General features: G+C 52.8%; 1 protein-coding gene across 5 annotated transcripts; it reads right to left on the reverse strand.

Annotated features, from left to right (window-relative positions):
- Positions 1-505: 505 nt before the first annotated feature.
- ALAD (aminolevulinate dehydratase) lies at positions 506-11,882 on the reverse strand. 5 transcript variants are annotated; one of them, XM_088018773.1, is made up of 14 exons: positions 11,796-11,882; positions 11,182-11,207; positions 5,951-5,993; positions 5,242-5,398; positions 4,136-4,186; positions 3,583-3,679; positions 3,129-3,264; positions 2,926-3,009; positions 2,687-2,775; positions 2,341-2,396; positions 2,154-2,241; positions 1,981-2,067; positions 1,312-1,441; positions 506-662 (listed from the first exon to the last, which is right to left on the reverse strand). In XM_088018773.1, the coding sequence occupies exons 4-14, from the start codon at positions 5,352-5,354 to the stop codon at positions 601-603; spliced, it is 993 nt and encodes a 330-aa protein (XP_087874899.1). In that variant the 5' UTR covers positions 5,355-5,398; positions 5,951-5,993; positions 11,182-11,207; positions 11,796-11,882; the 3' UTR covers positions 506-600. The 5 variants fall into 5 exon arrangements, with proteins under 5 accessions (XP_087874899.1, XP_087874898.1, XP_027963666.1 ...); XM_088018772.1 differs by having other exon boundaries at positions 11,144-11,207; XM_028107865.2 differs by lacking the exon at positions 5,951-5,993.
- Between the last annotated feature and the right edge of the window lie 3,514 nt (positions 11,883-15,396).

Consider the following 15,396-nt stretch of genomic DNA (forward strand, 5'->3'; position numbering starts at 1 on the left):
ACTCTCTATTTGCTTCTGAATTTCGATCCTCAGGCAGTGTTTCTACTCATTAACAAGTAACTCTTCTCTGGCTATATGGCTGAGAGCAGAACAGGAGATCTCAGGCAGCCTGGCAACAGGGGCCCGTGTGGGAATCACCTTCCGGTGGAATCGAGGCAAATCTCAAAGCTAAACCTGAAGATGTCATCCCAGGCCTCTGTCCCAGCGCCCAGCTCTGCTGCCAAAGGCCTCAGGCTTTCCAGAGCTTCTCATGATACAAGGTGCGACTCGCCCTCCTCTACTCCTAATGCTCCAAGCCCCACTCCAAGGCCCCAACAAGCCTGCGCCCTTACCTCCTGGTGGCTTTCAAGCTGAGGCCACGCCAGAAGGAGCTGAGCCGGGGGGGGCATGGGGAAGCCTGGGGGAGCCTGGGAGGCTGGAGTGGCGGGAGGAGGGCAACGCTGGCAGAAAGCACCCAGGGCTGCTGGGTGCCTGCCAGCACGTGAGCAGGAAGAGGGCACGAGGGCACAATTCTAAAGCAGCATTTACTTTGGTTTTCACTTCTCCAAGGCCCCGGGACCTTTTAAAAGTTCTAGCTATTGGTCTTGTACATGTTCGCCATCACTCCTCCTTCAGCCACTGCAACAGCTGAGGCGTGTAGTAGGTGATGATGATGTCGGCACCTGTGGGGGGACAGAAGCAGGAAGCGGGGAGGGGCCGGGCATCAGCTGTGGGCTAACCTTCGGGGAGACCGGGGCCAAGGAGGGGCAGGCGGCTACCATGAAGAGGCACAGCCTGCAGGCGTCAGAACATAAGACAGAGCCCAGCTCCGGTCAGTTACAGCTCTGCGCGCTATGTGACCCTGGGCAAGTCATTTTCTCTTGCTGGGCCTCAGTTTGCCAATGTATGAAACGCACAGCGGGAGAGATGAGTACGTTGTAAGGGCCCTTCCCACGCTGTGTGCACACCAACACCACCAGCTCCCATTTGTGGAGTGGTGAGCACATGCCAATGACACGCATCCCCTCCCACAATTCTCCAGATGACACGCCTCGGGTATTTTATCCCCGGTCTGCAGACAAGGTCGCTGAGGTGCACAGAGGTGGCTTGGCTAAGGTCTCAACACCAAAAAGTAACAGACGGCTCTGCTTTTTTCGCTGTCGCATGTTGGGTTCTACAGCTCCACGGCCCCTCCTCACCCTGTGTCTCTCTAGATCACTGGTATTCCCAGGCCTAAGACGCCAGGCTGTCTCATGACTTTATTTCGTCCTCTGGGCAAAGTGCCCATCAGCCCCGTGGCACAGGTCCGGAAACCCCAGTGCCCCGCTTTACCTGCGCGGCGGAAGGCGGTCATGGCCTCCAGGACGGCGGCCTTGAGATCAAACGCCCCGGCCCGGGCTCCGTGCCACAGCATGGCGAACTCTCCAGAAACGTGGTACACAGCAAGTGGGAGCTCAGGGTGCTATGGAAAAGCAGTGGCAGGTGGACAGGTGGACGTGTGGAACCTCTGGGAGTGTCCCTGCCTGCCTGCCCGACCTGAGAGCATCTTGAGCCCCATGCCGTGTCCCTACTGCTGGCAGCCGGGCCCGTTCTTTTTTTTTTTTTTTTTCTTAAAGATTTTTATTTTAGAGCGGGGAGGGGCAGAGGGACAGGGAGAGAGAGAACCCCAAGCAGACTCCCCACTGAGCACAGAGCCCAGTGCTCAACCCCACGACCCGAGCCAAAACCAAGAGTCAGACGTTCAACCAACTGAGCCCTCCAGGCGGCCCAGGCGGCCCCATTCTTGAACTGTGAAAGCACAGCAGCTCAAAGGCTCCGGCCAGCCCGGGGGCAGATGCCCATGGTGGTTCCTGGGCAGGGGCACGGTGGCAGGATTCCTGCTCAGGGCCAGGTCGCTCTGAACTCACACGGTCTGCAGTCTCTGAGTCTGAGATCCCAGAGTCTGCGGACAAACCCGCTCATCTCCCTGGGCCCCTGCTTGTCTCTGCTCTGCCTGCTCACCTTGTCCTTCACCTCTCGCACAATGTCCAGGTAGGGCATGCCCGGCTTCACCATGAGCACGTCGGCTCCTTCCCGTACGTCCCGGGCCTAAGGGACGAAATACTCTGGGGGGAGTGCCCAGGAGGCAAGATGGGAGGGGGACCGGCCGGTGGGCTCAAGTTCTGGTCACTCACCACTGCTCGCAGGGCCAGGCCTCGGGCTCCCGGTGGCAGCTGGTAGCAGCGGCGGTCTCCAAAGGCCGGGCTGGACTGAGCCGCATCCCTGGGAAGGAGAAGCATCAGCGCGGGGTGGGGGGTGTCCAGCTTTGGGCGAATAGGTCAGGGAAAGCTTGAAAGCAGACCCCTGCCGATCCCCACTCACCGGAAAGGTCCGTAGAAACAGGATGCAAATTTGGCACTATAGCTCATCACTGATACCTACGGGAGACAAATGGGGGTCAAGGTCCAGGCAGCCCTTTTCAGATGTCCCGGGGTGAGGTGACAGGGAGAGGAAGGATGTAGGCTGGGAAGTAGAATGCTTGCGGTCTAATCCCATTAAAGCTCTGGGCCTTGATTTCCCCGTGTGAGGTGAGGAGGTCAAGACGGATCTCAAAGGCCTTGTCCAGGGCTGTTTTCACCTCCGTGATTCTTAGCAGATACGGGGACAGGGCTGGTCCAGGCTTTCTCCATACCGTCCCCACACCCCTCGCCACACTCCCCGCCCCTACCCTGTTGCCAAGTCCATGGGCCATCAGAGCCTCCTTGATGGCTTCCACGCGTCCGTCCATCATGTCCGATGGGGCTACCACCTGACATCCTGAGGGGCAGAGGGTGGCCTTCAGAACTTTGGGACCCTCCTATCCACTCTGTCACCTCCCTGACCCGGAGCTGCTCATCTTCAGAACTCTGAGACCCTTCTATCTACTCTGCCACCTCCCTGACCCGGAGCTGCCGGTGGCTCACTCACCTGCCTTGGCATAGGCCAGTGCCACTTCTGCCAGGCGCCGGCGGCTCTCCTCAGCCTGGAATGCCCCATTCTTGCTCAGGAGCCCTGCAGGACAGACAGCTGGGTTTGGGGGAGCATCTCGGTCCCTGGCCCGGCCCACCCAGAGGAGGACTAGGCGGTGGGGGTGCAGGTGGCAGCAGGGCGGGTGGAGGGAGGGAGCTCACCACAGTGACCATGAGAGGTGTAGGGGCACAAGCAGACGTCGCAGGCCACCAGGAGGGTGGGGAAGGTCTTGCGCAACAGGCGGATGGCCTCGACAGCTGGGGAGTCCTCGGAGTCGGCTGCAGAACCCCGCTCATCCTAGTGGCAGGGGAAGGGCAAAGAGGTACGTCCGCAGGACAGCCAGACCTCACAGAGCCCAGCTCCCTGCACAAGGACGCAGTAAGGGCTGTCCACATTTTGCACAGGGCACTTGACCTGCCCGGTCAGGGTGGCACGGCCCTATTTAGCTTCCTGTCCCTGTGCAGGTGCTGTCATCAAATAGGGGGCCCTGTCCCCTTGCCCGCGCCCCAGGGCCAGCACAAGGCCATACTGAGGGCACGGTCCATGTGGGGGCTCAGCTCACCCTCACCCGACCCTCCCCTGTCTTCCCCTCGAACTCTGCTTCTGATTCTCCACCTTGGGGACTCTGCTGAGAACTCCAAAGACCAGGACACAGCGCAGGCCCTCTTCCACCAGGGGCTTCAGCATCTCTTCCAGCCGGTTCACGCCATACCTGTGTGGAGGGGGCAGAGGGGCTGAGGTGAGGCAGGTGGCAGGCTGCCTCACCCCTCCGTTAAGAGCCAAGCTGCACATGGCACCGGGACGGCTCAAGGCCCACAGTTCAGGGAGGGGTGGGAATGCGCCCACCCAACAGATGGGAAAACCAAGGCCCCCAGAAGCAGAGCTATGGAACTCAGCTGTGGAAGGTTCTTACTGAACTCCCATTTGCAGCTCAGCTCTCCTTCGCAAGAGACTCTGCTATGATGTCTCTGGTGGATGAACGGGCAGCTCACTCGTTTATGGGGCTGGCTCTTCTGTTCTCGAACTTTGGCCCCGAGAAAACCCTTTTCTCTACTGAGCCGAAGTGAGCTTCTCCAGATCTTCTACCTCCCGGGTCTGCTTCCTGGCACCTCCAGCTGGGAAACCTCTCCCGCCGCCCTCCCCTGGCCCTCCCCCCCACGCCTCCTACCTGGCCACTCCTGGGAGGCTGTTGATGGGCTGTACGTCATCGGGAACGTCCCTGCAAGAGCGGGGGGTGGGGGGTGGCCTCTGGACCAGTAGCTGAGGGAAGGGCCGGTGGTGAGGGAGTGACCGGGAGGGATGGCTGGGGAGATGGGAGGGAGTGTGGAAGTGGGCGTCGGGGGAGGAGGCTGGGGTCCAGTGTCTGGTTCCCTGCCTGGCCAAGCCCAGGGCCTGAAATAATAATAGGAACAGCAAGAGTGACAGGGACAACAGAAGCAACGGGACTAGAAGAACCCTAAATCAGGCGGCGCCCGGGTGGCTCAGTCGTTAAGCGCCTGCCTTCGGCTCGGGTCACGATCCCGGGGTCCTGGGATCGAGCCCTGCATCGGGCTCCCTGCTCCGCGGGGAGCCTGCTTCTCCCTCCCCCACTCCCCCTGCTTGTGTTCCCTCTCTCGCTGTGTCTCTCTCTGTCAAATAAATAAAACCTTAAAAAAAAAAAAAAAAGAACCCTAAATCATACGAAGGAGTCAAGTGGCTACAGCCTTAGGGTTCTGAAGTCAGAAGGCCCTTGCCTGCGATCCCAGCCACTTCCTGGCTGGGTGACCTGGGCCACGTTGCACCATCTCTTTGAGCCTCAGGGCCCTTCGTCTGTGTTTGGGTGGATTTGTTCATTCATTCAACGAATGGTGGGTGCTTACTCTGTGCCAGGTACTATTTACTCTCTGGAGAGACAAAGGGAACAAAGCAGACCTAAATCCCTGGCCCTCGTGGAGAGGACACTCTAGGGAACAATATCCATTCTTCCCTCATATGAAAACTGTCAGGACTGAAGGAGATAATCCATGTACACTGCTTAGCATAGTACCCGGGACACAGTAAGCACTCAATAAATGTCAGCCATTGCTATTAGGAATAATCATGGCTGCCACCTCTTACACGTACACAGCTCTTTACCGGCTACACAACGAATGCATTCTCTGCTTCTGTCTTAGCACAAAAGCTCAGGATGGCAGGCTAGGGTTATTATCCTTATTTTCTCTCTCTCTCTCTCTCACACACACACACACACACACCCCGGCAGATCCGAGGCCTGGACCATTCCTGGGGACTCACGTGACAAAGATGGGATAGATGAGGTTGGAAGCGCTGAGGGGAGAGGCGGCTGCCTGCCACGCGCGAAGCAGCGGGTGGAAGTAGCCACTGTGCAGAACCGACTGGGGCTGCATGGTGGGCAGCGTGGACTCCCGGGGTGTCACCTGCGCGCTCAGCTCTGTGGGGGGGGGACAACAGAACACACGTGCGACACGGTCCCTGTCCCCAGGGGACGGTCCCACACCCTCACGCTCTTCCCGATTCCTGCCTCCCCAGCTCTCTGGCCAGTGCTCCCCGTAGTGCGGCTCCCCAGTCCCTGCTGGTCCGTGACAAGGCTAAGTGGAGGAAGGGAAGTGGGCCCTCTGGAAACTTCCCTAGCGATCAGAACCAAATAATCCAAGATTTCGGTTTGTATTTTCTACGGTCTCTTTTTCTAAAATGACATTTCTCAGGGCGCCTGGGTGGCTCAGTCGTTAAGCGTCTGCCTTTGGCTCGGGTCATGATCCCAGGGTCCTGGGATCGAGCCCCATGTCGGGCTCCCTGCTCAGCAGGAAGCCTGCTTCTCCCTCTCCCTCTGGTGCTCCCCCTGCTGTGTTCCCACTCTGTCTATCAAATAAATAAATAAAATCTTAAAAAAAATATATGGCTCTTTTCTTCCCCGGCTGCTCGAAGGCTCGCCGCCATCATGAACGACACAGTAACTATCCGGACCAGCAAGTTCATGACTAACCGACTACTTCAGCAGAAACAGATGGTCATTGATGTTCTTCACCCTGGAAAGGCAATGGTACCTAAGACAGAAATTCGGGAAAAACTAGCCAAAATGTACAAGACCACACAGATGTCATATTTGTGTTTGGATTTAGAACCCATTTTGGTGGTGGCAAGACAACCGGCTTTGGCATGATTTATGATTCCTTGGATTATGCAAAGAAAAATGAACCCAAACACAGACTTGCAAGACATGGCCTGTATGAGAAGAAAAAGACATCAAGAAAACAGCGAAAGGAACGCAAGAACAGAATGAAGAAAGTCAGGGGGACTGCAAAAGCCAACGTTGGTGCTGGCAAAAAGTGAGCTGGAGATTGGACAACAGAAGGAGTAAAGATGCTGCAGTGGCTTTATCTGTGGTGGTTGTGCAGATTTTTCATGAGAGGATCAATAAACTAAGAATGTTAAAAAAAAATATGACATTTCTCGGGACGCCTGGGTGGCTCAGTCAGTTGAGGGTCTGCCTTCGATTCGGGTCATGATCCCGGGGTCCTGGGATCGAGCCCCGCGTCGGGCTCCCTACTCAGTGGGAAGCCTGCTTCGCCCTCTCCCTCTGCCTGCCGCTCCCCCTGCTTGTGCGCTCGCTCTCTCTGTCAAGTAAATAAATAAAATGACATTTCCCCAGCAATTCAATACTTTATTTTTTTTGTACTTTATTAAAAAAAATCAATCTGTGATGGATTGGAAATTAGTATGAGAGGCACTGACCTAGCCAACATTTAAACTTTGTTTATTCCATGAAAAATGTGCAGGTGCTTGGCAGAAATTTTAGATAAGCAAGCAAAAGAAAAATCACCTGTAATTCTACCTCTAGAGAAAAGCACTATTAACACCCTGGTACACAGACTTCTTGTCAGGCACAACGCACACTAAAAGGATTAACTAGCAGGTGCCTGACAGACAGACAGACAGAACCCCTGCAGGGGGGCCACTGAAGCTGTCTTTTCCAGCCTGAGCGTCTCCTGCTGTTCCCCAAGCACCAGCCACACCTGGCCGCTTTCTGGTTCTGCTCACCCTGCTCCCTTAACCTAAAAGGTCTGTGCTCTCTGCACCACCTCCTCAGCCCCAACTCCTCCCCAGTGCCCACCTTCCCTCTCCCGCTGAAGCTTCTCTTGCCTGGATCATAATCTCTCTTACATAACAACTCTCTGTGGATCTATTTTGGCTCATTCCAGGAGACAGAGCTTCTGCAGGGCATGGTCCACGGTGAGCTCATTTCTGCACCGCACCCCCCCCCCCCAGCACTCTGCCACAGGGTAAGTATTTAACTACATGAAATACAAGACAATATGCTCTAAGTGCCAAATAAGTGATGTAAGACAGAAGGAAGCTGGGGCATGCACATGTTTCTTGAGCACCTACTGCGTGCCAGGCCATGCCGGGCACCCGCACACATGATTTCTCATCGAGGAGGCAACAAATTGTTCGGGCAGGTAGGGCTGATGGAGTGCGTCTCAGACAGGAGCTGCCCTAAGTGAACCATGAGCTCCAAGGCGAGTTTGGAGATTGGAAGAAGCTGGTTGGAAGAAGATGGGGGCTTCAACTTGGTTTTTTGGGATGAGTGGGTTCGGCTTGGCAGAGGGAAAGGGGAGAATGTTCCCTCAGGAAGGGGAGAAAGGGGCAAAGGTGGGGAAGGAGGAATGGCCGTGGGCTGTTGTGAGGACTGAGGAGGCAACGGGAGATGTGCGCACCAGGGAGGCGACAAGAGGAGAACAGACTGCGGACTGGGAAGATGAGGCGGGGGTGGGGGAGCGGCCTGCTCAGAGCCTGGCTTTAGGAGGCTAATTCTTGCCAGCAGGGCAGAACTGACTGAGCAGAGGAGCACAGACACTCCAGGGGGGAGTGGGGAGGGGAAGAGAGGGAAGGGCCCTCGTAAGACAGCCAAGAGGCAGTCTCTTGGGGCGGATGCTCTGAGCTTGTGTGACCCAGAGGGCAATGGAGACAGGGACAAGGCAGGAAGAAGGTGGTTGGGAGCTGAGCTTTTGGAGGTGCCTGGGGAGAGATACCCAGTAGCCAAGTAGGGGGGGTAAAAGGAGCCACCCATGTCTCCTTGTATGAATGGGACCTCACGGCAAGGACTTATCCAAGGTTACACTTAGGGAGGTAAGAGGCTAAAACAGGCCTATAAGCCCAAGTGTCATCTCCCAGGTGGGTGATTGGGGAGCGGGGGTCCCCTAGTACACTGAGCAGTGAGTCAGGTGCAGAGCTGGCCCTGACCATGAGTCTCTTGCCTTTTCTCTCCAGTCTCCCAGGTCCCTTTAGCTCTCTCCCAATCAGCTCAGGGGCCCATTTTTATCCAATACACCTCCTTGGCAGGGTTGGGGTTATCAGGAGCCATACAGGGACCCACCCTACCACCACACCCACCCCCAGCAAGCCACATCATCTGACCCAGAGGCAAGTCAGGCCTCCCCAAAGATGTCCCAACCTCCAGATGAGCAATCAGTCAGATGGCAGATAGAAGGTCCCGAGTGCCCATTTTGTGCAACATTGGCTGTCAGGTCTGCTACAGGTTAGCTCAGCTCAGAGAGGTTAAGTCCTTTGCCCAAGACCACACAGTTGGTTAGTAAATGAGCCAGAATTTGAATCTGTTCTAGACAATGAGTCCAGGGTTTTATCTACCATACCCTGTAATCCTGATGAACACGATTCCGCAAGCATCTCTCGGACTATACTATCTGACTGTTGAGTCAGAAAGATGGAGGATACACTGGAGAAAAATATACTGAGCGTATGTTCTGTGCTGGGCACTGGACTAGGTACTTGTATATATATATCTCATTTCACTGCAGAGACTGTTCCAACTTTCACTGATAAGGAAACTAGGAGGCTCTGAGAGGTTAAGTGACTTGCTCCATGTCATTCTGGAGAGTCAAGTTGGATTGTGAACACGCCTCCGATTCACTTCCCAGAGAACAACCTTTGTAGCAGGACTCTGGCTTCTGGAATCCGAAGCTGCATTCTACTGGCCTCAACTCCCCATGTTTTAGAAGGCTGGGCAAGCACATGCCTTCTGCTTATCAGAAGCAGCAGAGCAGGGCTGCTCAGGAGCTTTGCAGCCCCAATTGTACCATGAGGAGGTGGGGGGGGTTGGTGGGAGGGGCAAGGGAGGGGCAAGGGAGAAGGGTGAGAGTGTGAGGGGACCTGACGAGGGCACTTCTACTTACATATGTTTAATTTTAGGGTTAGGGAGAGATTTGCTTTGAGAAACGGGTGTCAGTGCTGAGAAAAATTTTAAAAACATTGAAAATCACCAATCCTGCTCATCTCTTACATTCTGAAGTGGAAAATGAGGTGCAGAGAGGCAGCAGGACTTGTCTGACATTGAGCAGTGAGTCAGGTGCAGAGCTGGCCCTGACCGTGAGTCTCCTGCCTTCTAGTCCAGTGCCCTGTCACCTCAACCACACATGGGCATTCTGTTACAACAGGAACTTAATAAATATCTGTGGAACAGAAAAACGGCCCCTGAGCCAGAGCTGCCTGTTTGCAGAGCCAAATCCATGCCAAGGTTTTGCTTTGCAAAACATCCCTCAAGACTGCGAGATTTCTACATACTTGGGAGGGCACTTCTTCCAAATCAAGGGAGCCTCCAAGCCACAGCTTAAGTCCTGTGACACCACACTGAAGACAGTAGGAAATCACCTTGGGACCCAGCACCTATGCTCACCCACATGAGAACAGGTTAGCTTAGCTGGAAGGCAGGACAGGGCGGTGCAGAAAGAACCTTGTTTCAGGGTCACACAGTCCCACGTCGGCTCTGTGTTGTGTCTGTGACTTTGGGCAAGGCTGCTGGCCTTTCAGAGTCTTTATTTCATAATCTATAAAATGGGAATGATACTATCAAACTTGCAAAGCTACGGAAATGAGATTAGAGATTGTTAGGAGGTACGTGTCTGGCACCAGGTAGCAGCCCAGGGAACGTGTACCTACTTTTGTCATCATTAGGTGCAGAAGTGAGCTGGAAGTAGCCCCCACTACTCCCCAGAGTCCACACAGCTGTGTGCTCTGCTCCATACCCGGGAGGGAGAACTTTCTATCTTGGAAGAACTTTTCTATCTTGGAAGCCGCAGGGTCTTCCAAGATATCTCACGTGGGAGGCGCCTGGGTGGCTCAGTTGGTTAAGCGACTGCCTTCAGCTCAGGTCATGATCCTGGAGTCCCGGGATCGAGTCCCATATCGGGCTCCCTGCTCAGCAGGGAGTCTGCTTCTCCCTCTGACCCTCTTCCCTCTCGTGCTCTCAGTCTCTCATTCTTTCTCTAATAAATAAATAAAATCTTTTTTAAAAAAAATGATATCTCAGGTGGGGTCTCTGCCTTCCAGCAGCTTCTGTGGTGAGAAGTGATCACCAGAGACACTGCAGCAGAGGGGTGGACTAGACGCTATCTATGGGAGGGGCCTGTGTCTCCAGGAGTCAAACACGGCTTCATGGAAGAGGCAGTTCTGCAGACTGATTATGAAGCTATCTCCTTCTTTAGAAGGCAACTTACCCAATCTGGGAGTAACGAAGTTGGGCCCTCAGAGCTGACACCGTGGGCAGGGGGGTTGAAGGAGCTGCAGGCCTGAACCACCCCCCACCCCCACCATGCTGTGCTCTGCTGAGGATTTCAGAGGCTGTGCTCTTGGCACAGCCAGTTGGGAGCTGCCAGCTGGGGAGAAGGCAGTCAGGAGGGCCAGCTAAGGTGGAAGGTGGCCAGGCCTGAGAAATCCAAAGCCCCAGAAGGGCCCAGGATAACAGACGTCAGGCAGTTCTGAAAAGGGACCAACTAACTCCCTGTTTATTCAACCAGCATTTCCTGAATATCTACCCTGGGCTTGCCCCGGTGCTAGACACAGGGATTAAAGAGAAGCATGAGACCCAGGCCTTGCTTGACCTAGGTAGGGCTTTGAAGAGCCCAACCTCTCCTGGGTTTAGCCATTTGGAGCTGCAGGGAGAATCTGCCAGTTCCACAGACTCCTAGAACATCTTGGCTAAGAGGATCCTTCAAGCTTGTTGAATACGTAATTGAAACGATGATGAAACTGGGCTCAGAGAAAGAGACACTGGCCCAAGATCAGGCAAGGGGTCAGCAGCAGATCTGAGGCTAGAATCCAGGTCTTCAGCAGCCCAGACCTCAGTGCCCACCATTAGTGCAGCCCAGTCCTCAGTGCCCACCTTGATACTTCAAGTGCAGATTTCAAAGCTGCGCTTACCAGCAGCGGTGGCCTTGCGGAGAATTCTGGATGAAGGGGGTGGGGGAGAAAGGAGATAGAACGTTGACTCTGGACTTGGCTGCACTTGGCAGCCTGACGGTTAAGCACATGGGTTTTGGAGTCTGCAGACATGGGTTCAAATCCTAATCCCGTCACTTTCCAGCTATGTGATCTCAGTTTCTGCACCTGATAAATGGCGACTTGAACCGACCTCAAGGGGCTGTTGTAGACTTAATGGGCCAATGGATGTGACTTATGTCTAAGTCTAGCACAAAGCAACTGTTACTGCCTCCACTTCCCTCCCCCATCCTTCGAGGCACTTTGGGTTCTGTACTGATGGAGAATGCCCTAGGCGTCTCCAAGGGAGTGGACCGCAGAGAGGAGAGGCAGAGCCCGGAGCCGAGCCCCCAAGGGCACAGCCACGCGGGGACCCCAATCTCGGCTGCAGCAGGGCAGTCTAAGAGTCCAAACAAGGGCTCCACAAGGACTCTGTCCCCGGCTGCACGGCCAGCGCTTCAGGCGCACGGCACATTGGGGCCTGGGGACAAGGGACTCTTCGTGTCACAGCCTCACCTCCAAGTCCGCCATCTCCCCGAGTCTGGCCCCCCACTCACCTGCTTCCTTAAGGGCTCCCAGCTGCCGCTCCCGCCACCGCCGTCGCGCGTTCTAGTCTCCCGGGGCCCACGTGGGGGCGGGGCGGCTCACCCGGAAGCAGCTCCCCCCTTGCAGCCCGCCCAGACTAGCGTACAGGCCACGCCCCCTGCGGGCTCTTTGCCCTCGGGCTGGTCAACTCCGGCCGCGGCTCCGCCCACGCACCTCGAGGCCTGGCCAATCGGGTGTGCAAAAGTGCTGCCGGGTCCGCGCCCCGCCCCCCTAGGGGGTCGGAGCTTGGGTGGCTGAAGGCCCACCCGAGCCCAGCGTCGGGGTGCAGGCCGCGGTTACAGCCCCGAGGCTCTCTTTACCGTCCTCCTCTTCCCAGCGTAGCGCATACTTGGCGCTGGTTAATTGTTGAAAGAATAATTGGGTGTCAAGGACATTAGAACAACCCCTTAACGCCTAACACAATAGCTAAGTCCATTTTTGCAGACTGAATATTTTTAAAGCTGTTGAGTTCAGCACCAGGCTGCCTTCCAGGTTTTCAGAGAAAATTAATTCCAGAGTAATTACTCAGGGCTTGCTCTGTGCCATGGATTGAGAGATGTGATGTGAAAGACACAGGCACTCCGGGAAAGCTCTAAGTCTGACAGGGGCATCAAACCGACCTAGGATGGGTACAATGCGAGATTTGACTGAAGGTCTGTGCGGGGTTTGGGCAGAGTATGTGCAGGGGCCAGAGGGAACTGGTGAGGCTTATGGGGCTTGGGTGAGCTAGTAGAATTGAGTGGGTGAAGTAGGGGTGGAGATCAGTACCCTAGCAAAGGAATGCCTTTATAAAGATGCATCAGGGATTATAGAAAAGCTGACTGACTTGCTGAAGAGGCCAGTGGGCTGGTTGTATTACACTTCCTCTCAGATTTTATTTCTCAAAATCGGTACTCCAAACCTGTTTTATACCTCTTCATATTCCAAGTTAAAGAGGCAGAGAGGTTTAATGCATGCTAGGGAAATAAGACCTGCGTAATTTCCAGTTACTAGAGTTCTGATCTGTGGTCAAATAAGGGAGATGGTGGAAATGAAGTCATATTTTTTGTGCATTTGAGAGTCAGGGACAGTACCATGCGTTTTGCATTCACTTATCTAATTTTGATGACAACTATGTTACTATCCTCATTTTACAGACTGGGAAGACAATCTTCAGGGAGAGTAAATAATTTGCCCCACGTCACACTGGACTTTCTGTGCAATGCCTGCTAGTCAGGTTCCTTCAGCTCATAGTTGAGAGTCCCTGCTCATTTTTCATGACACCTGTTCCATCTCTGAGTTTATTGGTAACTAAGCATAATTAGGAGCTACCTCAAAGAGCCCAAAAAGAGTGAAAAATTTAAGAATGCTGCTGTTTGGGGGGGGCGCCTGGGTGGCTCAGCCTGTTAAGCATCTGCCTTCAGCCCAGGTCATGATCCTGAGTTCCTGGGATCGAGTCCCACATCGGGCTCCCTGCTCAGTGGGGAGTCTGCTTCTCCCTTTGCCTCTGCTCTTCCCCCCCCACTCATGCTCACACTCCCTCTCTCAAAATAAATAAATAAAATCTTAAAAAAAAAAAGAATGCTGCTGTTTCGTGTAATCTGTTTTTCATGTCTCTCTTATTCTTGGCAGAAAGACCTGTTTCTGTTCTCTACCCTACCCCAAGTTTTTGAAAATAATTTTACCTTAATTTTTCAGTCTTACCCACAAAAAGTATTGTGAATGCAATAATATGAATAAATCTTAAATATTATGTTGAACAAAAGGAGTCAGACACAAGAGTACATATTGTATGATTTCATTTATATGAAATACAAACCAGGCAAAATTCACTTGTGCTGTTGGAAGTCAGGATAGCGATTACCATTGGGGAAGATTGGAAGTGCCCAGAAGGGAGACCATAGGGGCTTATTAAGGTGCTGGTCATGTTGTTTATTGATCTGAGTGTGAGTTACATGGATGTTTGTGCAAATTCATCAAGCTCTACATTTATCTGCACCATTTAGTAAGTATGTTATACTTTAATAAAAAGTAAAAAACAAAACAACCCACAAAACCCGAAAAACCTATTGAACTATTTTGAGTGCTTCCCAGGTAGGTATATGGCATCGTGCTAAATGCTGTGAAGTGCATAAAAATAGAGATGAGTGGTTGCCAGGGGCTGGAGGGAGGGAAGCATGGGTAGTAAATGCTTGACAGGTACAGGGTTTTATTTTGGGGTGATGCAAACGTTTTGGAACTAGATAGAAGTAGTGCTTGTACAACATTGTGAATGTGCTAAATGCCCTGAATTGGTCATGTAAAAATGGTTAATTTTATGTTGTGAATATCATCCCAATTAAAAGATAACATTGGGGGGTGCTTGGGTGGCTCAGTCAGTTGGGCAGCTGACTCTTGGTTTTCGGCTCAGGTCATGATCTCAGGGCTGGCGTTGGACTCCACACTCAACAGGGAGTCTGCTGGAGATTCGCTCTCTTCCTCTCCCTCTGCCCCTCCCCCTGGTCACGTGCTTGTACTTTCAAAAAAAAAAAAGATTTTATTTTTTTGAAATAGATTGAAACAGATTTTGAAACAGATTACACCAAACAGCGGCATTCTTAAATTTTTCACTCTTTTCGGGCTTTTTTAAAAAATATTTTATTTATTTATTAGAGAGAGAAAATGAGAGAGAGAGAACACGAGAGGGGGGAGGGTCAGAAGGAGAAGCGGACTCTCTGCTGAGCTGGGAGCCTGATGCAGGACTAGTTCCTGGGTCTCCAGGATTATGACCCGAGCAGAAGGCAGTTGCCCAACCAACTGAGCCACCCAGGCGCCCTCAAATAAATAAAATCTTAAAAAAAAAAAACCCTGATTAAAAAAAAAAAAGATAAAATTGGTTCACTGAATGCGATGCGGTATTCTGGAATGGCTCCTGGAACAAAAAAGGGTGTTAGCAGAAAAACTGGTGAAATACAAATAGTTTGGTATTTGGTAGTTTTTTTTCTGTTTTGATGAATGTACTGTGGTTACGTAAGATGTCAAAATGAGGGAAAGCTGGGTGATTACATGGGAACTCTCTGCACTCTGCAACTTTTCTGAAAACTAAAATTGTTCCAAAGTAAAAAGTTCATTAAAGAAAAAAATAAATAGAAGCAAGGCCATGGGCCACTAGAACAGGATCCTAGCTTTCATAAGTTAGTGGTAAAATCTTGAGCAAGTCACTTCTCTCTGATGAGCCTTAATCTCTCATCAGCAAAAATAGGATTAGGCTGCAAAAGTAATTTTTATTAACTTATTTATTCATTCATTTATTTTTTAAAGATTTTATTTATTTGACAGAGACAGAGCGAGAGAGGGAACACAAGCAGGGGGAGTGGGAGAGGGAGAAGCAGGCTTCTCGTGGAGCAGGGAGCCCGATGCGGGGCTCGATCCCAGGACCTCAGGATCATGACCTGAGCCAAAGGCAGACACCCAATGACTGAGCCACCCACGCGCCCCTAAAAGTAAATTTTAAAAAAAGATTTTATTTATTTGAGAGAGAGTGCCTGTGCACAAGCGGGGTAGGGCCAGAGGGAGAGGGAGAAGCCGACTCCCCACAGAGTGGGGAACCTCACG

This window comes from Eumetopias jubatus, unplaced genomic scaffold, assembly GCF_037043125.1.
Source record: "Eumetopias jubatus isolate StellerSeaLion01/CBP00866 unplaced genomic scaffold, mEumJub1_p1.0 scaffold_15, whole genome shotgun sequence".
Lineage (NCBI taxonomy): Eukaryota > Metazoa > Chordata > Mammalia > Carnivora > Otariidae > Eumetopias > Eumetopias jubatus.